The sequence below is a fragment of the Pelobates fuscus genome, chromosome 2, assembly GCF_036172605.1.
Source record: "Pelobates fuscus isolate aPelFus1 chromosome 2, aPelFus1.pri, whole genome shotgun sequence".
NCBI lineage: Eukaryota > Metazoa > Chordata > Amphibia > Anura > Pelobatidae > Pelobates > Pelobates fuscus.
The window spans coordinates 329,406,457-329,429,088 of NC_086318.1; the positions used below are offsets into that span (position 1 = coordinate 329,406,457).

The 22,632-nt window shown below is 39.8% G+C and overlaps 1 protein-coding gene across 1 annotated transcript in view; it reads right to left on the minus strand.

Annotated features, from left to right (window-relative positions):
* Window positions 1–17,260: 17,260 nt before the first annotated feature.
* CNR1 (cannabinoid receptor 1) overlaps window positions 17,261–22,632 on the minus strand; it is a 73,479-nt gene continuing 68,107 nt past the window's right edge. The window contains exon 2 of the mRNA XM_063441315.1: window positions 17,261–18,937. Within this exon, the coding sequence (XP_063297385.1) occupies window positions 17,471–18,886 (1,416 nt within the window). The 5' untranslated portion in view covers window positions 18,887–18,937 and the 3' untranslated portion in view covers window positions 17,261–17,470. The remainder of the gene's footprint in view (window positions 18,938–22,632) is intronic.

The following is a 22,632-nucleotide window of genomic DNA, read 5'->3' on the forward strand; positions in this document are numbered from 1 at the left end:
GGAAAATTACAGCTAAACACCACAAAAGTGTAAAAAGATGCCTGGTCGCAAATGTACAACATCGCAAAAACAGTCCGGTCCTTAAGGGGTTAAATGTAGGTTTTTTTTTCTCTGTTGTTATTTGGGTCCCTGGGGTGGAGTATTCGGAAGAGCAGAGTGGGCCGATTCTCCACCCACTGTCAGTGTGGTTGTGCATGAGTCCAACCCAGGTTTTATAAGGAGTTCTGGCTCACTGCCTAACAAGGTCATTAGCCTCACCTGTAGGCAGTGGTGTATCCTGGTTTTGTGCTGCCCTAGGCAGGACAAAACTCAGGCGCCCCCCCTCCCCCCGCGCCACCCCCACCCAACCTTTCCCCCCCGCCCCGCATTCTAAATACACACACACACACACTCTCTAACAGAAACACAAACTAACATACACACACACTCACAGGCAAACACACACTAACAGACACACACACACTTACAGACACACACACTAACAGACACTAACAGACACAAACACTAACAGACACACACACTGACACACACACTGACACACACACACTAACAGACACACTAACAGACACAAACACTGACACACTAACAGACACACACTCACCCACCCACATTAACACATTTTTTTAAATTAATTTTTAACACATTTTTATTTTTTTTAACACATTTTTTTTAAATTTATTTTTAACACATTTTTTTTAATACGTTTTTTTTAAATTTATTTTTAACACATTTTTTTTTTTTTATTATTTAACACCCCCCCCCCCCCCCAGCCTCCTTACCTTTGGGAATGCTGGGGAGGGGGGTGTCTCTGCCTGGCGGGCGGGCGGCCGGCCGGCCGGCAAGGGAGCACTTCCCCTGAGCTGTCTGCTCAGCTCCCTCGCGCGCCTCAGAGTGAGGCTGGGAGTCGGAATATGACGTCATATTCTGGCTCCGCCTCCCAGCCTCACTCTGCGGCTGGCGAGGGAGCTGAGCAGACAGCTCAGGGGAAGTGCTCCCTCGCCGGCCGGCCTCCCGCCCGCCCGCCCGCCAGGCAGTGCCGCCCGATCGCCCAGCAGCCCGCCGGCATGTCTGTTAGCCGCAAGGCTAACAAGACATTTGCCTTGGGCATTTGGGGGCCGGCTTTTTTTGCCGCCCCCTGGAAAATGCCGCCCAAGGCAAATGCCTTGTTTGCCTCGCGGCTAATACGCCCCTGCCTGTAGGGGCTGTGAGCAGCTATATAACTGCAGTTAAAGGGACACTCCAGGCACCCAGACCACTTCTGCTCATTGGAGTGGTCTGGGTGCCAACTCCCACTACCCTTAACCCTGCAAGTGTAATTATTGCAGTTTTTTATAAACTGCAATAATTACCTTGCAGGGTTAAGTCCTCCCCTAGTGGCTGTCTACTAGACAGCCACTAGAGGTCACTTCCTGGTCCCTAGCACAGATTATCTGTGCTAGAGCGTCGCTGGACATCCTCACGCTGTGTGAGGACCTCCAGAGTCGCTCTATTCCCATAGGGAAGCATTGAAATTCATTTTCAATGCTTTCCTATGGGGTGCGCCAATGCGCATGCGCGGCATTGCCGCGCATGCGCATTGGGACTCCTCGGCCGGTGGGCGGGATCAGTCTCGCCCACCGGCCGACGGAGGAAGAAGGTGGAGCGGCGGGGGAGGAGCAGGCAGCGACGTGGGACATGTCGCTGCCTGAGGTAAGTGACTGAAGGGGTTTTCACCCCTTCAGTAACCGGGGATTGGGGGGTGGGAGGGAGAGGGACCCTCCAGTGCCAGGAAAACGGATTGTTTTCCTTGCACTGGAGTTTCCCTTTAAAGCAGGGTGGAGTGAGGGAAGTGTTTTGAGGAGAAAGAAAGTGCTTTGTGGAGAAAGAAGGTTTGCTATTTATTGTATCCTGTTACTTCTGAACAACAGAAAATAAACAGACCAGAGGCCTTTTTTAAACTAGACTTTGTCGTGATCTGGTTTTCTTACCCTAGAGGGCTGTGCAGTTGCCAAAAGATCCTGGACAAACACACACAGGAAAGTACGTTTATCACATATGGTGGAGAATGCGGGCACTGCACTGAAGAAGCTAAACAAGCCAGGAGGAATATTGAGGAAGTTGTGAAAGTTTTGTTGCAAACTACAGCAAAAGGCTACAGCCGTACAGCAGGAGGCCACAGCCACACAACAGGAGAATATTACAGCCCTACAGCAACTGGTAATTACTCAAAAGGCCAACACAGATGCTATGATCCAGCAGGTTATGGCAGCCCAAGCTGAGGTAAACCGCCTGCTCAGGGAGGAGCAACATCAGGCCACCAGTATGATACAGAAGGAGATACAGGCTTTGACCAAGGGACTTACCAGAGTCTCGGATGGGACGCAGTCCGAGGTTAAAATGATCAGAGCCAGCCGTTACCTGCAGAAGATGACACCTACAGATGATGTGGAAGCATACCTTCTAGCTTTTGAGAGGACAACTGAGAGAGAAGAGTGGCCAGTGAGTGAATGGGCAAGCATACTGGCACCTTTTCTTATTGGAGAACCCCAGAAGGCTTTCTATGACCTGGAACCAGCACAGGCAGGGGTCTACTCCAAACTGAAGGCTGAGATCCTTGCACAACTTGGTGTGACTATGGAAGTTCGTGCCCACAGATTTCATGCCTGGACTTTCAACCAAGAGAAACCTACCCGCTCCCAGATGTTTGACCTGATACATCTTGCTAGAAAGTGGTTACAACCAGAAATAAATACAGCAAGCCACATCATGGAACTTCTTGTGATGGACAGATTCCTGCGGGGCTTGCCTGCTTCACTGCGTAGATGGGTCAGTCAGAGTGATCCACAATCAGCCGATGAGTTAATTGGTTTGGTGGAAAGATATGTTGCTGCGGATGACAGACAGTGGCTTAACAGAACAAACTCTATGCAGAGAGTTAAGACTCCAGCTGCTGAAAGACCTGGTAAGATTTTTTAAGGTTTCAGAGACACAGAGGAACAAGAGACATATTCTCAGAGACCCCATACACTTTTGCCTAGAAATGTTAATCCTGAAAAAGGGTCTAGGTGGGGGACAGTTGATAATATTAAATGTTTCCGGTGTAATGAACTTGGACATAAAGCTAGAGACTGTCCCTTGATGGATGAACCTATGCAATGCAATATGATTAATCAGGATGTACAATTGTCTTGTTTGCTGAATTATGTGGAATCTGCTGTTGCCAACTGTATTCACAATCCGCAGATATGTTCCATAAGGGTGAATGGGAAAGAGGTTAGAGCTCTATTAGACTCCGGAAGTATGGCGACATTGATAACAAAATGCCTTGTACCTGAAGCCGATGTTGATGCATTTCAGAAAATTGGTATAATTTGTGTTCATGGTGACAAACGGGAATATCCTACAGTTTTGCTAAAATTTGAAAGGCTTTTTGGTACTGTTAATCATAGAGTGGGGGTGGTGGATAAATTGGCTTATGATGTGGTGTTGGGAAGGGATTTCCCCCAATTTTTAGACTTATGGGGGTCTCCAGGAAAAGTAGCCCCTGATTGTATAGCAAATGATGATGATTCTGGAAATGTGTTCCCTTTTTCTGACATAGAATGTGAAGGACTAGGCATAAGAACAGAAAAGGCTGAAGCCTCACGTCACAGGCCAGCTTTAATAGGAGATGACCCTGCCCACGATAGTCAGGAGTCCGATAACGATCAGGATCAAGGCAGTAACTTCCCTGAATTAGAAGTCAGTCCTGTTAACTTCAGGAAAGCACAATGGGAAGACCCCATTCTTGCAGAGGCCTGTAAAAATATCCAGGTTTCTACTGATGATCCAGTACAACTAGATAGAGGCCCTTCTTATCCTTACTTCCAGGTACAGAATGATTTAATTTATAGAGTAGAGAAAAAGGGGATGGATGTTGTAAAGCAACTACTTGTTCCTAAGCCCTTCAGACATACAGTCCTAAATCTTGCACACAGACATATACTGGGGGGACATTTAGGCATAGAAAAGACAAAAGAAAGAGTCTTACAGAGGTTTTATTGGCCTGGGGTATTTGCTTCAGTTGCAAATTATTGTTCTTCTTGTCCTGAATGCCAACATACCGCCCCTTTTAAGGCATACCGCAGTCCTCTGGTACCTTTGCCTATAATAGAAATACCTTTTGAGAGGATTGCAATGGGCTTGATAGGTCCTCTGGTAAATTCTGTAAGGGGGCATCAGTATATATTGGTGATTTTGGATTATGCTACCAAGTACCCGGAAGCAGTACCCCTACGTAACACGTCTGCAAAGACAATAGCGAGAGAACTCATGCTCATGTTTAGCCGGGTGGGCATACCAAAATAAATTTTGACAAATCAGGGTACACCATTTATGTCTAAAGTTACAAAGGAGTTATGTAAACTACTTCAAATTAAACATCTTAGGATCTCTGTTTATCATCCCCAGACAGACGGACTCGTAGTAACGGTTTAACAAGACCTTAAAAAGTATGTTAAGGAAAGTAATTGACAAGGATGGTAAGAATTGGGATTGCTTACTACCCTATCTAATGTTCTCCATAAGGGAGGTGCCAAAAGCTTCTACGGGCTTCTCTCCTTTTGAGCTTTTATATACCCATCATCCCAGAGGTCTGCTAGATATAGCAAAAGAAACCTGGGAACAGGAGTCCAATCTGTACCGTAGTGTAATTAAGAACATAGCTCAAAGCCTGACGGCTCGTTAAGATTTTGTAATGACTTTCGTAAATTGAATAGTGTGTTGAAATTTGATGCTTATCCAATGCCTAGGGTTGATGAACTAATAGAGAGACTGGGTAAGGCTCGGTACCTGACTACTTTAGACCTGACGAAGGGTTATTGGCAAGTATCTCTTACAGACAGAGCAAAAGAAAAGACAGCTTTTTCGACATTGGGGGGATTATTCCAATACAAGGTGCTACCATTTGGGTTACATGGGGCCCCTGACACTTTTCAAAGACTGATTGATAGGATTTTGAAGCCTCACAGCCGTTATGCGGCCGCATACTTAGATGACATAGTCATTTACAGTTCTGACTGGGCTTCACATCTTCCCAAAGTGCAGGCTGTACTGGACTCTATCCGCCTAGCTGGTTTAACTGCTAACCCGTCTAAGTGTACTATAGGTTTGGAAGAGGCAAAATATCTGGGTTATTCGATTGGGAGAGGGCTAGTTAAGCCCCAAACAGCAAAAGTGAAGGCCATACAAAATTGGCCACGCCCCCTCACTAAAATGCAAGTCAGGACTTTCTTAGGACTTATTGGGTATTACAGGCGATTTATTCCTGATTTTGCTACATTAGCAGCTCCTTCAACGGATCTCACAAAAGGAAAAGCCCCTCTAGTCGTGAAGTGGTCAGTAGAGGCAGAAAAATATTTGTAAATTTGAAAGAGGCTTTGTGCACTCGACCAGGGCCGGATTAACATAGGGGCTGATGGAGCTGCAGCTCCAGGCCCAGGCCCATGGAATAGGCCCATTAAAAAAAAAAAAAAAAAAAAAAAAAATTTTTTTTTTTACACACTACTCTTAGGTGTTTGCCACCTGACTGGTATTTCACTGGCACAGCCGGTATTTGAGGCTGTCTGGCCATGCCGGTATTGCAGTAATACCAGCAATACAAATGCAGGTATTTTTCTCAGAATAAATGGAGATTACTCTGCAATACCAGCACCGGCCAGTAGGGGTCACTGTGTGTGGAGAGAGGCAGGTATAGGAAGTTACAGCATATCCCTGCCTCTCTCTACTACTCACTGATCCATGAGGGAGCAGCAACACAGCACAGAGTCCAGACAACAGCTCTACAGTAAGTGAGGGATGGGGGGAAAGATAGTAGGGACACATGGGGACACTGGGACACTAGGGGACACATGGGGACAATGAGACACTAGGGGACACTAAGGGACATATGGGGACACTCAGACACTAGGGGACACAGACACTAGGGGACACTGAGACACTAGGACATATGGGGACACAGACACTGGGAGACCTGGGAACACAGACACTTGTGGACACTGGAAAACATGGGGACACTGAGACACTAGGGGACACTGGGACACATGGGGATGCTGAGACACATGGGGACGCTGTGAGACATAGGAACATTGGGAGACACTGAGACATTGGGACACGGAGACACTATGTTCCCATTTCTCCCAGTGTCCCCATGTCCCCCCAGCCAGTGTCCCTAGTGTATCAGTGTCCCCAAGTCTCCCAGTGTCTGTGTCCCATGTCTCTGTGTGCCTAGTGTCCCAATGTGTCCCTATATGTCCCAGTGTCCCCATGTCTATGTCCACAACTGTCCCCATGTCTCCCAGTGTCCCCAAGTGTCTGTCTCCCAGCCAGTGTCCCCTAGTCTCCCAGTGTCTGTGTTCCCATGTCTCTGTGTCCCTAGTGTCTTAGTGTCCCCAAATGTTGCAGTGTCCCCATGTCTCCCAGTGTCTGTGTTCCTAGTGTCTCAGTGTGCCTAGTGTCCCCATGTCTCCCATTGTCCCTATATGTCCCAGTGTCCCCATGTCTATGTCCACAACTGTCCCCATGTCTCCCAGTGTCCCCAAGTGCCTGTCTCCCAGCCAGTGTCCCCTAGTCTCCCAGTGTCCCCTAGTCTCCCAGTGTCTGTGTTCCCATGTCTCTGTGTCCCTAGTGTCTTAGTGTCCCCAAATGTTTCAGTGTCCCCATGTCTCAGTGTCTGTGTCCCTAGTGTCTCAGTGTCCCCATTTCTCCCAGTTTCCCTAAATGTCTCAGCGTCCCCATGTCTCCCAGTGTCCCCATGTCTGTGTGTTCCCGGGTCTCTCAGTGTCCCCAGGTCTCACTGTGTCCCCAGTATCCTAGTGACATGGGGACACACTGAGACATTGGGACACTGGGAGAAATGGGGACACTGAGACACTGGGAGACTAGGGGACTGGGCGACATGGGGACACTGACACTGTGATACATAGGGACACTGAGACACTGGGTGACTTGCGAGACTGAGACACTGGGAGACAGGGAGACTTTGGGAGCAATCCATCTATACAGCAGAATCAAACTGTGAGTAGTTTGTTGGTGATTTTACAGAATTTTCTCTGATGTCACTCCTTGTATTATACAAATGAAGGCTGGTATTTTTTCCCAAGAAAGGTGGCAACCCTAACTACTCTTCACATACTCTTGCTTAAAGGAGCACTACAGGGTCAGGAATACAATCATGTATTTCTGACCCTATTATGTTAAAACCACCACCACCATGGCCCCTTCTTGCCTCCCTAAGTATAGTAAAATATAACTTGTATTCAAGTCTGCAGCTGCTAGCTCTGCCTCTGAACTGACTGTCTGCTGACATCATCAGAAGTGGTGGTCTGAGCAAATTACAATACTTGCCCATAGGATTGGCTGAGACTGTTAACTAGGCAGATCAGGGGCAGAGCCAGCACAAGTCCAACATAGCCCTGGCCAATCAGCATCTCCTCATAAAGATAAATTGAATCAATGCATCTCTATGAGGAAAGTTCAGTGTCTGCATGCAGAGGGTGGAGATACTGAATGGCAGTGCTGCACAGTAGGCAGTACTGCCCCAGGAAGCACCTCTAGCAGCCATCTAAGGAGTGGCCAGTGGAGTTATTTTCTCTGAAAAGACAGTGTTTACTGCAAAAGGCCTGAATGGAATGACTCTACTTACCAGAACAAATACAATAAGCTGTAGTTGTTCTGGTGAATATAGTGTCCCTTTAAGTTTGGAAGCTTAAGAGGGAGGTATGGGAACAAAACCTGTGTGGACTGGCTGACAATAAAATTAATTTAGGTAATGCTGTTGGTCTCTCTAACACTGTGGTATGTCCCCTCCTTTCTTCTACACTCACTACATACACCTTTTCTCTGTCTCAGACTGTATACCAGGAACTTCTGCCTGGTAGTAAGAAGATAAGGAGACAAGTGGACCAGCGAGTGCTAGGGGACAGTCCTTAGAAAGCATGGAGTGAGCGCATCATTAGACACATTTATGTCAAGCTCAGAATGCTGCCTGCATAGTATGCCCTTAGTTGACTAGACTGCAGGATTGGCGGGCAGCCTGACATGCATTCATGTCAGGCTGTCCTTCAAATTCTTTGGACAGACATGCCCCCTTTTTGGGCATGTTCTCCCCTTTTGGCAGGTCTGGTGATGTGATTCGCACCAGTGGCCCACCCTTTTACCCCGCCCATTGACTTCTTGCTTCACTGGACACTGCTGTTAGGGGGTATGGATTTACTTGAAAGATGAAAGCATAAATTAGAGAGAGATTAGAATAGAGTATGTGTTTTCTTATAGCTGCATCCTATGAGTTTCCCTCCAACACCATCTCCATCAGATACATGACGCTTGGGAGGTATGACCGTTTTAGTGTTTTTGGTCGATAAGATTCTGTAAATGGGCCCATCAGAATTGTCAGCACCAGGCCCACTGGGCTCTTAATCCGGCCCTGCACTCGACCAGTTCTGGTAACCACGGATTTCACTAAGGAGTTTATTGTCCAAACTGATGCATCAGAGATTGGGTTAGGGGCAGTTCTGTCTCAGGAAATTCAGGGTGAAGAACACCCAGTGTTTTATTTAAGTAGGAAGCTGATTCCCGCTGAGAAAATGTATTCAATAGTGGAAAAAGAATGCCTTGCCATAAAATGGGCCTTAGACTCATTAAAATATTATCTGCTAGGTAGAAAATTTAGGTTGGTCACAGACCATGCTCCTTTAACCTGGATGAGTCAAAACAAAGATAATAATGCCAGGGTGACAAGGTGGTTCCTCAGTTTACAACCATTTCATTTCACAGTTGAACATAGGGTTCTAAACATGGAAATGCTGACAGTTTGTCACTGGAAAATTAGTTTTCTGTGGTCGCTCACCCCACTGGGTCTGAGCTGGGGGATATGTGACAGAGTGTTGGGAATGGTGGTCAGGGGTGTATATCTGGCACCCAGACTTTTGCGCAGCCACTATCCTGACATGTGGGTAAGGGAAAGTTAAGTTTAAATGTAGGGTTTTTTTTTTCTCTGTTGTTATTTGGGTCCCTGGGGTGGAGTATTCGGAAGAGCAGGGTGGGCCGATTCTCCACCCACTGTCAGAGTGGTTGTGCATTAGTCCAGCCCAGGTTTTATAAGGAGTTCTGGCTCACTGCCTAACGAGGTCATTAACCTCACGTGTAGGGGCTGTGAGCAGCTATATAACTGCAGTTAAAGCAGGGTGGAGTGAGGGAAGTGTTTTGAGGAGAAAGAAAGTGCTTTGTGGAGAAAGAAGGTTTGCTGTTTATTGTATCCTGTTACTTCTGAACAACAGAAAATAAACAGACCAGAGGCCTTTTTGAAACTGGACTTTGTCGTGACCTGGTTTTCTTACCCTAGAGGGCTGTGCAGTTGCCAAAAGATCCTGGACAAACACACACAGGAAAGTAAGTTTGTCACAGTATATAAACCCCAACATGCAGAGTATGACCTCAGTAAATTTGTGCTAATGGTCCTTCATGTAGAACAGAAAATTCAAGACAAGCCAGAATCAAGGGACATCATAAGTTTGATAAATGGTTAGACAAAGTCAGGTCAAGGATACCAGAATACGGAATAGTCAAATGACGAGTAAGGCCAGTAACAGAGATAATCAAAACAGAATAAATGCACCGTTGGGTTAAGGAGAAACCACAACAGAGCACTGTGCATTTTGACATTTTCACTTTTTTTTTAGTATGGAGGCAGTATTATGGTAACAACAACCTCCAAAACGTGAAAGGACAGAAAAAATGACGAGTATTGGTGTCAGTGTATCATTAAGAGAGGCCTGGGCCAGAGAGAGATCAGAGAAGCAAGCAGGGCCTGGGAAAATGGCGGTCTACTGGATCGTGGTGCCAGGTGACCAGCGGACCGTTAAGGTAATTGGGGACATCCTTACAAAGTCTTACTAACTCAGACTAAGGCCTCAATTTATAAAAAGCTTTCCAATTGAGTTAATACTGTTAGAAAAAAAACGATTTTAAATGATTTAATTACACAAACTTCCCATAGACTTTAATGGTAACTGTTTTCAGATAAATAATTGTGAAAGTTTTTCTAGCAGTATCAAATCATTTGGAAAACTTATTAAATCAAGAGCTAAATCAATACTTAACAGTAACCAAGACATAGAGCAGACTGGGCTTCAGTCATTGCATTGGAATATTTTCTGCTCATTCATGCATCCAATACCAGCTCTTTATTTTTCTGCAAGTGTTTTATAATTAGTAATATTGTATTACAATGACATACTCATATATTATTTGAATATATTTTGTGAATCCTCTTTTCAAAAGCTGGACAAACGAAATACACTTTGCTTATTGATTTTCTGTTGGGTGAACAAGGGAGAACAGACTTACCTGCTTGTGTGGTAGTTCGTGTAAAAAATATATACACACTACATATAACATTAAAAACAATGTTTTTGTCTGACTACCAAAAATCCTGATGAAAAATGAATGAATGCATAAATGATGCTTCCTATAATGTCTGCTGAGCCTAGAAGTATATAGGCTAGCTAAGAATCAGAGGAAATTATGTTCAAAAAAAGCTGATGTGGCAACCACGCTTTCATGACTTCAATATATATTTGGATATGTATTTATACATTATGGTCTGTTTTTCTTCTGTTTGCAAGTTGTGTAAAGTGATTTATGTCAAAGTGAGTTTCAGGATAATTGCAACCCTTAGCAGAGCTTCTCCTAGACACTGATGTAAGGAACTAATTGATATTTTATTTCCTGGACAAATCAATATAATTATATCAGTCGCCAAGCTGTAGTTGGTGACGTTTTATTAGACTAATATACAATGACAGCTCTCACTGGTAAAGTACACAATGTTTTAAATTCATTAGACATGTTCCTTAACGACTTTAGAGTCCTAAGAAAATGAGGCACTGTTCATGTTCTTGTTTGAATAAAGAACAGTTTAATTACAGAGTATAAATAAAATATGGTATGGTTGTTTTACATTGTAAATATTACAGGAATACAACTTTCTACAGAGAGAGTGAAAATACTTTAAAAGACAGTTATACTAGTTCTGGTGTACATATTTTAAACAGGTTACTGAACAAAAGATATTTGTAGCGGTCACACAAGGGGTTTACTAGTTAAACAAACATCAAAGTACACTATATTCTTCTCAAAGAAGTTTAATGCTTGAGTCAAAGACAAAATTAAATAAAGGTAGTTGTTTACCAAGAACTATTACTTGCCCTTGCTTACCAGTGAAGCACGAACACGTATATGTGTGTACGGCATTCCTCAGCCTCACTGACATGTGACACTCTAATTAATTCTTAGTAAACATTACCCACATGTCTAAACTGTGAAACAACAGAAATATATTTCTGCTATTTAATTTTTCTACGTAGTTGAAAGAACAGACTTCTTAAGTGCGTTTTACATGGCATACAGGATACAATTGAATAGAAGACACAGCATAATTGTTATCCAATCCTAAGATTGGATATGTGTGTGTGTATATATATATATATATATATATATATATATATATATATATATATATATATAATTTTTTTAATTGAGCTTCTCAGTAGTCTCTGACAAAATACATTTAGCATATTTACATACATTCAATCCTGTAAGAACAAATAACTAGTCTGTCCACCTTTACCCAGTTTCCACAGTTTTATCAAAATACCTGTGTAAGAAAACATTTACAGTGATTGCAACAACAGGAGAGTTTCTTTATGATACAAATATACACATTATATTTTTTTAGAGTCTCTATTTATACATGATATGGTTACTTGTTATGTACAACTAACACATAAACAGACTGTACAATAACTAGTACACTTCACATAGTTTAAGAATGATATGATGACATGCTATAATGAGTGGTGATGAGCCGTGTGCAAAATGGAAAGCAATTTATTTAAAAGATGCATTCCCTCTTACTAATTTCTAGCAAGCATCTCCTCAGCTGTTCTAATAACTGACAACATTTTCCAATTCATTTTATTTCTAAGAAAAGGTTTGCTGCTAATAATTTATGGCAAATCTAGTACACGGTGTTCAACCTAGAAATCCATGTTAACATCTGTTTCAGAAACTCTCCAAAGTCTTATTTAAAGCACCTCGCCAGATACCAATGTAACAGCATATTACTATGTTTATTCCTTTTTTTTTTAGACTCGCATGATGCTCCACAAACATCTAGAGTCCCAAAGGTTGAGAGTTTTTGCAGAGTAGAACAGTAATCTTTATGCCAGTCCATTATGTTACTATGTACTCTAAAAAATGCATGTTTTATCCATATTCCTACTAGAACAGAATTGGGAAATTCCAAAAACCTAAACGAATGGGGATATATATGCTATACTGCATATATCAAACTAAGATAAATTTAACTGTGTCAAGTTTTTGCTTGGAACTTCTCACTACTTTAGAAGTCAACATTAATATGAATGTATTCTAAAAAACATTCTGTAAGTGATATTCAAAATGTTGTGTGGCCTTGAATTAGCTTGTTGCTATTTAGGAGTCAATACTAAATAAAGGTTTGGTGGAATTGTACATTACTAGCAATTATAGGTCCAATATTTGAATATCCCTCTCCTAAATGGTTTTAATTGATCTGACCGAGTTCCTGGAAATGATTGATACACTGTAATACTTGGATACTCAGATTGGTACAATTTTTTTAAGTAGGAGTGCAACGCTTTCTCTTTGAAATTATACAGACATAAGTGCGTCTGGCAGTAGGCATCTCTCTGTGCTTCTGGCAGTGTAACTGTGGATTTGTGTGTATGGGAGTATATTTGTGTGTTTAGAAATGAATTTGTGTGTGTATATACGAGTTAAGGAGATTATATTTGTGTGTTTGTGTATAGGAATATGTATTTGAGAGAATCTATGAGTGTATAGTGTCCGGAAATGAGAATGTGTGTCAGTTAGTATGTATCTGTGAGCGTCTGTGTATTTGACATTGTATCTATTTGTGTGTGCACCTAGCACTGTGTTTTTATATGTGTGTATAAAAATATTGTGTATCAGTATGTATCTGTGTGTATGTGGGCATATCTAGGAGTTTGTGTCTATTGGGACATCAGATAATTTTTTATGATGGAATGTGAGGTTTCTAATGGAAGCACTGTGTTGAAAAGTAATATACTCCCCCATACACACTCCTTGACTAAATTTGCCATTTTCTCGTTACTGTGCAAAACCCATAATGCATGTACCAAACAAATTGTATCTTAAAACATTGTGAATTGTGCTTTATTTTAATTTAATTTTTATTATTTTTCCTAACTAAAGTAAATGTAATAGAGTAGTATCTTCCAACTGCTTTTACTGAAAAAGTCAAATAATTATGATTTCTATCTGATGTACAGTATGACTGCTGTAGATTTTGAACAATTTCTGTCTTTCATAACTGAAATAATTTGAGCAAGCTTTACAATGTTCAATTATAAAATATCTTGTGCTTTCTCACTTGATATTAACATAACATTTTACATCTTAAATCATTTAGTAAAGGGCAGTTATAAATAGCATTTAATGCCGATTTTAAAGGTTAGATGACATTAGATTAAAATAACATTAGCTGCTTTTCAAGCACTTATAAAACCTGTATTCAAGTACCACTTACAGGCCAGAATTGAAAACTAACCTTCTTGAGCACAGATAAATCAGTCATCTGCTAAGTGCCTCAACCTGAACTCAAGCTGGACTTGTCTTTTCTCGAACAAATGCCATGCCTTGTGCAATGTTTAATCAATATTGAGAATCAACCACTTTTAAAGCATTATAATGGGTCATAGAGTAAAAACAAACCTCTTTAAACGTTTCAAATTCAGTGTGGTAACAATATTTCACACATATAATTTTTAATTTGTGTCCTATTAACAAAATAGAACTCTTTGCTTAGTATACCACACTCTGGCAGGCAAAGGACTAAATTCTATTGGACAAAATAAGCTATTTTCTGGTGATTGTATATAACTTTTCCGATAGAGTTCAATGGGAGAACTAATCTTAAGCTACCAGAGTAGAGCTTATCTCTAGTAATAGAATCCAGACCGATATGTTTCATTTTAGCACCAGCAGCTTCCTTGCTTGTAGTTCTAGATATGTAAGAAGATGATATGTTTCAGCACAGTGTAATAGGTAGCTGGTTCCATAACATAAAGCAAGCAAATCCTGAAGAGGTATCATTCATTTCTGAATTAAAGTTAAGCGCAAATAATGTAATGAAAATGCAAATATGTTCATACAAGTGATTCATGAATAAACACAACGATATCACGTTAAGTGCTATTTAGTAACATGATCAAGCACTGGTTATAGTGCCAGACAGCCCCATTGTCCCTTTTAATATATTAAATACAATTTAATTGTATCAAATGACTCGTAAAAGGTTTGCTGCATGTACAAGAAGACAGTTTCAAAAAATGGCTCTGGGTTATTTTGTCCACATCCTCAATGGACTTGAAGGAAATTATTTATGTTATTGAGTAATTCAATTTATAAACTGGCTGGCTAGACATAACTTTTTACACCTTTCCACAAATAACATACAGATGAATGATTCCCAGCGCAAATAACTTCACTAGGTGTTTGATTGCCTTGAATGGAAGAGTTGTGTTACCGATTTATCTCATTGACCAATGTGTCAAAATGGTCACACTGTTTTGAATGTATGTTCCTTAATGTGCCAGAAAATGCAATATGTTTTTCTTTTTATACCTGTGTTTTAATGGGGCTTGTTCAGTGACCTGCAATCTGAGAAAAAGCTACAGTGCACTGTTCTAAACTGACTCTTTCATTTATTGTGCTTTTTAATAATAATGCAATGATAATAATGTAAAATAACTATAACGATACTCACACATTGTTATATGTGGTAATGTACCAGTTATCACTTTGTACACTATTTTGGAATTTATTTTCCAACCTGATGAAACCCATTATGTTTAGATGTAACAGGGTATAAATATCTGTCACTGCTAAGTAAATTTGCTTCAAAGGAGTTGGAGATCTGTTATTTTGTTTTTATTAGTTTCATGCAAAATTACTTTTAATCTGTTACGTGTTTGTTTTTAATTTGTAAGTATTTTAATTAAAAATGCAATACTGCATTGGTAGTTTAAAAATGTTTAATGACCTGCTTTATCTTTTATCTCTTGTATTTGTGGTAAATCTTCACTACATCATTGTTGATTGTCAATGCTTTATTAATACAACAAAATAAATTCACACATTGAATAACTATAAATTGGTTGCTTATCCATTTGTGAAACATTTGGCACTGGATGTGAAAAATAAAAACTGTCGAAGAAAGCACATATTTGGTTTGTTTAGGACAATACTTTAGTAATGAAAGCTATTAGATGTTAGGGAAATCTATTTACTCATATGATTATATTTGCACTTGTTTTATAATCCGTTATTAAAGTGTAATCTCTTGCATTTATCAAAAATATCCCAATTTAGATCTTTTAAAATTTCCTAACATGGTTGTAGTATAATCTATGAAATACTGTTTTTATGATTTCTGTTTTGTTAGCATTTATTAGCATTTGTGAGTTAACCTGGTCCGAATCAAAATGCATACTCATTGTAAAATGATGCAAAATGATATGCCTATAATACTAATTATAACATCCTTCTTGCTTCTGTGCTTTTTTTTTTTTTAACAATGCAAAGCAAATATATCTCTCAGGGCACCTTTCTGCTCCTATTCAAATGCAAACGACAGCCTTCTTCGTTTCAATTGTGCCCTCCAGTAAACATTATTAATGAAAAAGCAAGGTAACTTTGAGAGCCAGGAAGAGTGGAATAGGAAGTGAGGTCTCTGGCCACACTCTGGACACCTGATTATAAGTAGGTACCAAAACAGTCTAAAATGCCGTGTACTGTACAGATAATTTGTGAAACTGTATTTTCTGTATTTGACCTTTTTATCAATCAATTTTTTTAACCTTCTGTATGTGATAAAATAATATTTCTCCTTCTATGAAAATATTTCAAACTCTGTCTGAATTAATGTAAGACAACTAATATCATATTGTTTATACAACTTGTCACACCTCATTGTTTCTCTAAAGAATGTATAAGTACATTTATTCAGATTTGTGCATTATTTAATCTTTTAGGTATCCCTGAACATTTATTCCTAAATAAATGCAATGCTAGTTTTGTTAAACAAAAAGAGCTCCGTAGTGAAGGGGTTCAACTCAATTTCAAGTAATGCTTAAAATGATTAAGATACACTTTTTTTAAATTAATCATTTTGCAAATACCTAGGTAGAACTCAATTTTAGAAACTGAATTCATGTGCAAATAGTGCAACAAGACTTATAAGTTATACATTGTCATAGTTCATGGTCATTTGCAAATACTATGACCTGTTTATTTACAATATCTACTAACAGACAAACATGCACATTACACTGACATACACAAACAAATACACAGTTAGCTCTGACAATACTCTGAACCTCATTTAAGGTTTTTAATGATTATATATGTGATATCCCATACATGTACCACACTCGGGATATCAGTCTATTACTGTCTTCAACCTACTTCTAAAGCAAAGTACATTAATTTTACGAGGATACCATTACTCTGAATTTCTTTGCACAAACATATTAAATACCTTCATGTTACTTGCTTGTAGGAGTCAACTACCTCAATTCATTCGGTCATTAAATGTCCCAAGACACGTTCAAGTCTCTTCTTTTGTAGTGATAAGACATTGCCATTAACCATACATTTAGAATGTGTTAGAAAAAACAAAGGTCTGTATAGTCTGAGTTGTGGTCATGTTGCTAGTATTCTATACACAATGTCCTATCTGATCCCATATTATCACTACAAAGTGCACATTATTTTTTTTCTTCATTGTGCAGGTACAGAAATATTTTGACTTAGTATGATTTTGCTTATTTAAAAAAAAAAACAAAAAAAAAACATAGGAAACAAATTTCTCTGAGTGAATTGAAGAGTTGCATGTTCCTCAAAGTTTTGAAAGTGTAAATATCATATGAAATATGTGAGTTGTTGGATTTTTTTTTCCCCAGTTAAACCTTAACTTTCTTTTTATATTGTTAACATGTACGATACATATGGAACCAGTCAAATGAGGCCGAAAAGGACAACACAGAATATTTGAAACACTACAAACACATTAATAAAAAAAATTAAATCTCTATCTCAATTTCTCAACACATTTCTCAAAATAAATTAAACTATATAATTAAAAAATAGTTATGTATAATAAAACAAGTGTTCTTAATACTTTTCTTTCAAAATTAGGGGTTGTCACAGGATATTTGTTTTTTTACATAATCCCACTTGTTTACATTAATTTAAATTAATTTGATTAGTAGAGATACAGACTGAGGTTTCTCTTTTGGTGAAGAAGATTACTAAATGTTAATGGGATGGGCTCTTTAATTTTTTTTTCTTCACTGCCAATACTATGGACTTAGAGAGCCTCTGCTGATGTATCTGTAGACACAGACATGGTTACTTTGGCAATTTTAACAGTGCTTTTAATGCAGCTCTCGGCTGCCCTATGGACATTACTATTGTTTGCATGTCTGTTCTGGCAGTCAGACTCCAAGCTGTTATCAAGTGGTTGTGCAGTCCCTTGGCATGAAGGAAACATGCTACAGAAAGCATTTCTCAAGTCTTTGCTTCGAAGAGCATAGATGATGGGATTCACAGTTGAGTTAAGCAAGCAAAGCACACTGCAGAAGGCAAACACTGTCTGTATGGTCTTGTTCATCTCTCCAAAGACATCATACACCATAATTGCAATGAGTGGACCCCAGCATATGATTAACACCACTAAAATGAGGACAAGGGTCTTGGCTAACCTAATATCCATACGAGTCTGATCCGGTCTAGTAATGTGAACTTTGCCATCTTCTGATGTGTGAACTATAATGCTTTTTTGAGTGCCTCGTTGTATCATTCTCACAGCATGGTTGTGAGCTTTCCATAATATATACATATATGCATACACTATGAATAACAAAAGAACACTGGTTACCCCAATCCAAAACATCAGATAGGTTTCATCGATCAGTGGGAAAATATCTGAGCATACAGAATTAAGTTTCTTGCAATTCCAGCCTAGCAGAGGAAGCACAGCAATCACAATAGCTATGGTCCACATTACACAAAATGCAATGACAGCTTTTGTCCGGGTGACTATTCGCTTATACGACATAGGCCTGTGAATTGAGATGTACCTGTCTATTGCAGTTAAGAAGAGACTGCCAACTGAGGCAGTAAAGGAGGCTGTCACACCCCCCAGTTTAAATAAAAAAACATTTGGACTGTCTTTTCGATGAAAAACATGAAAATCAACAAAACTGTAAACAAAAATGACACTGCCAAGTAAATCAGCCACTGCCAAGCTGCCAATAAAATGGTAGGATGGCCTACATCTTAGACTACGGGAGTGCAAGATGACACACAGGACTAGCATGTTCTCCAGGACAGTAAAAGTACCAAGGGTTATTGAGAGAGCTGCTATAACTAGCTGTTGACTTGGGGTGAGAATCATAAAGCACTCCATGTCCATGAAGTTTTTTCCACATTGTATACTGTTCTCATTGTCTTTAAAAGAAGTTATTGACTTGTTGTAAAATTCAGTTGCATTTAACTGATCCAGTGGAATGATACTTAACAGAGGATCGTCTACTATAGTCATTTTTTCTTGGAAGGGATTTCCTCTCAGAGAGGACAAAGGCAACTTCTGTGGGAAGTATCCCAATTTGGACATATCACTCTTCGTGTCTTCATACTGAACTTCATTAGACCCCATGTAAAGGAGGTCAGTGGTAATTGTTCGGAAGGTAGTGTCTGCAAGACCATCCAGTATGGACTTCATCACCCCGGCTGGTTTGGATTAATAATTCCAGTGGAATCAAAGGAGAAAACCCTGTAGCGAAAGAAGAAGAAAAAAACAGAAAACCAAAATAAATGAAAATAAATTGTGATCTTTTATGATAAAAATATTAATTAGCAATATTAAACGACACTATGGGAACAATATGTTAATTAACTCTTAAGCAGCAAATCTGTGAAGAATGCACATCTAATCAGTGAAGTTCCTAACTTCACTATTCCTTAGAAAATATAATTGTTAATTAACTGATTCCCTAACTTGTTTTATACAGCCTGTAGCACGTGATTCGTATAGATGCCCACTTTCAAATAGACACTCATCTTAAGCAAAACAGAGCAGAAGAAAACAAACCTTAACATTTTTGTCATGCTGCTGTTTAGCTAAGCATATCAGACTCCATTAAAGATGAAATGACAGATGTCCAGGGTTATACACTAGCATACGAACTGTCAGGAATTCAAAGTGGAATCCAAATGTAAGAACTAATCAGCCAAGCTGAAAAGATGTCCAAGTCAGCTATTCTTTTAGTTTAGACTACTTTGGACTTAAATATGAGATGCCCTTTGAATTCACTTTGAATTCCTCACAATTCTCACTTTACTAAATAACCTTGTATATTTTCATAATATTCTTATGCTTATGAGTCTGCTTCATGGAATGGAATGTCTTGTTCGTTCATCAAAAGCAGACCTCCACATCGTTGTTCAAGATACATTCAAAGAACATTGGGGTACAACAACAAAAAATCTGCATACAGCAGGGACACTTTTGTTTGAGAAAATGATCAACACTATAGTCTAAAATGTCAAAATACATCATTAAGATATTTTGGTATGAAGCAACTCTGCCAAAACTCATGTTTTGCTATCCAACAAATTTAAATGAAAACCACATTAATAAGTTAATATTCCACAGTGTTCTAAGATTTAAGCAGACTGAGCCAAATTTTGTAATGTGCAGACCATTCAGAATCATAACCATCTGCATATATTTTATTTTAATCATGCAATTAGCACTGCTGATCAAGCTGGTTAAGGAAATTATGTCATATGTGTATTAGCACATCATTTATTAGCATGGGCCATACCATGTCCTCTAACACAGAAGTGCAAATTGCTTTTTTCAGATGTGTGTCTCATTTGGAGTTATCAGATATTATTAAACATTAGAATTTTATAAAGAAAACATCTAATCAGCTGCCATCCTTTTAACATTCATTTATTTAATGCTTAAGGTAAACTAGTTTTATCATGCTATATGGATTATACTTATTGAAAGGAGTCAAGGTGTTAAAGAATGGTCTTACCTAGTTTGCTCTTCACCTCCACTGCAAGTTTTTGCTCAGGAGAGCTAACAGAAGTTTCTACTTAGGCATTAGTTGTGGAGGAATAAAGTGACAAAATAGTTTGACTCCTTAAAATGGGGGGACACTAGGCCACACTTGGCACTGTAACCACTTCAGCGAGCTGTAGTGGCTATAGTTGTGAAGTCTTCCTTTAAACATATGGAGAGGAACCTCTGGTGCACAGTGGGCATAGACAAGTTGTATTTGCTTAGTCAGATTAGGATCATCACAGTAAAATAAAAGGAGAATTGTAATAGAAATAAAAAAGTAAATCTCTATAGGATACACTATTTCAATCCTCCAATCATAGGAATGAAATGGAATTAAAATTGAATATGCTTTATACTTTACACGCATTTTATAATTTCTTCCAGAATACAATGGGAAACCAATAACCATCAGGTCATAAGAAATATAACAGGCACATTATACATTATACATTATACCATATATGCATCCAAAAACTCTTTCATGTGATAGCCAGTCACAGATCAAATAGAAGAACAGCTTTTGCCCTGATATTACCAGATACATACGGTATAGAGTAAAAGGTGAGACCTATCAAAGATAACATAATGTTGCATACTGCAAAAACATAAACATGGTTATTTACTAAAGCGAGAATTGTCAGGAATTGAAAGTGAATTTCAAATTCAAAGCCAAAGTAGTTAAACTGGAAAGATTCTCCAAGTCAAATATAATTCCAGTTTGGCTATTTTTGCTTTAAATTTGAAATTCCCTTTCAATTGATTCTGAATTATAAACACTTCTGATTTAATTAAATAACCCAGGTAGACAAAATAAGGGAGTTAACAAAACACTGTATTAAAATTGTGCAAGTTATCCAATGATCCAATACAACTTGGAAAACACAACGGTTGATGTAGAACGTGGATTAGGAGCAGGAGTCATGTTATTTTGGATAAAAGGGGATTTATCCACAAATGAAAAGAAAAAGCCAGTGGCTACCCACTCACTCCTTCCACTCTGACAAGAACAAAGATTCACAAGAACAAAGATTCTCCACACACCCAGACACCCTGTAGCATCAATAAGCGTCCTTCATTGTCGAAAAAAGCAGTGCCCTATTAGCTTCTCTGAGTCTGCGGAGGAATCAACCACTGCAAGGCTCATTTAAACAGGCTGAGCAAAACTACTACAACAAGCATTTAAAAAAAGGAGCACAGCAGCAGCATTATGAAAGGTTTTTTTTCAGAGCCCTAAATGGAATAAGAACTAACACTAGCTGCCCTGCAGCCCTATTGCCTAATTCTCATGCCCAAGTGGGGAATCAATGTCAATGAAGTGGTGAATATAGACTAGGGGCTCTTGCCCTCTGCTCTTCCAAAACCCCTTTTCAGCGAGTAAAGTGCAGTTCCACGATATGCCCTCATCCTATTGCAGATGATGTGTGGGAGGCCATATTTTCTCTTGCTGTTGCCTCAAGAGTTGGCTAGCCCTTAGGTTAATGCCAGGCAATTCCCCTCCAGTAAGATCTGCAGTAAGGTAAACCTTCTCCACCATTACCACCAAACAAGGTACTGTAAGATGCCACCAGTATGACATAAAGGAACTAAAGGCATGCTGGCCAATAGGAACACATCATACATCTGAGTACCCTGCTTACCACACTACTACTACCGCACTCAACACACAGTGTTGGCAGGGTTCACTCCTGTATTCTGCAGTTCACACTGTGTATATTACTAAGGGAAGAAGCTGACACTTTCCAAAGCACATACAGTGGCATAGAAGAACACTGCAAATCAAATAATCTGTCACAGACAAGAAATAGAAACATAATTATTGTGTGGAAAAAACAGTGCTCTATCAGCTTCTACCTGCTGCATCTTTGGAGGTAGCAGTAGTAGCCAAACTGCATGGCAGAGGAATACCAATATAATGAAAGTCGTTGAACACATTAGCAGCAACCACCAACACTACTTTTTAAAATACTTTTTTTTTTTTTACAAAGAATATTTTTAAAAAGCTTTCACTTGAGCAGTAAGCTAGCTTACACCAGGGACGTTTTAGCCGCGAGGCAAACAAGGCATTTGCCTTGGGCGGCATTTTCCAGGGGGTGGCAAAAAACGCCGCCCCCAAATGCCCAGGGCAAATGCCTTGTTAGCCTGTGGCTAACTGACATGCTGGGCTGGCGGGTGGCTGGCGAGGGAGCACTTCCTCTGAGCACTCTGCTCAGCTCCTTCACATGCCGCAGAGTGAGGCTGGGAGCCAGAAGATGATGTCATATTCCGGCTCCCAGCCTCACTCTGCAGCGCGCGAGGGAGCTGAGCAGAGTGCTCAGAGGAAGCGCTCCCTCGCCAGCTGCCTGCCCAACAGCCACTGGACCACCAGGGAGAAAAAGAACCCCCCCCCCCCCCCC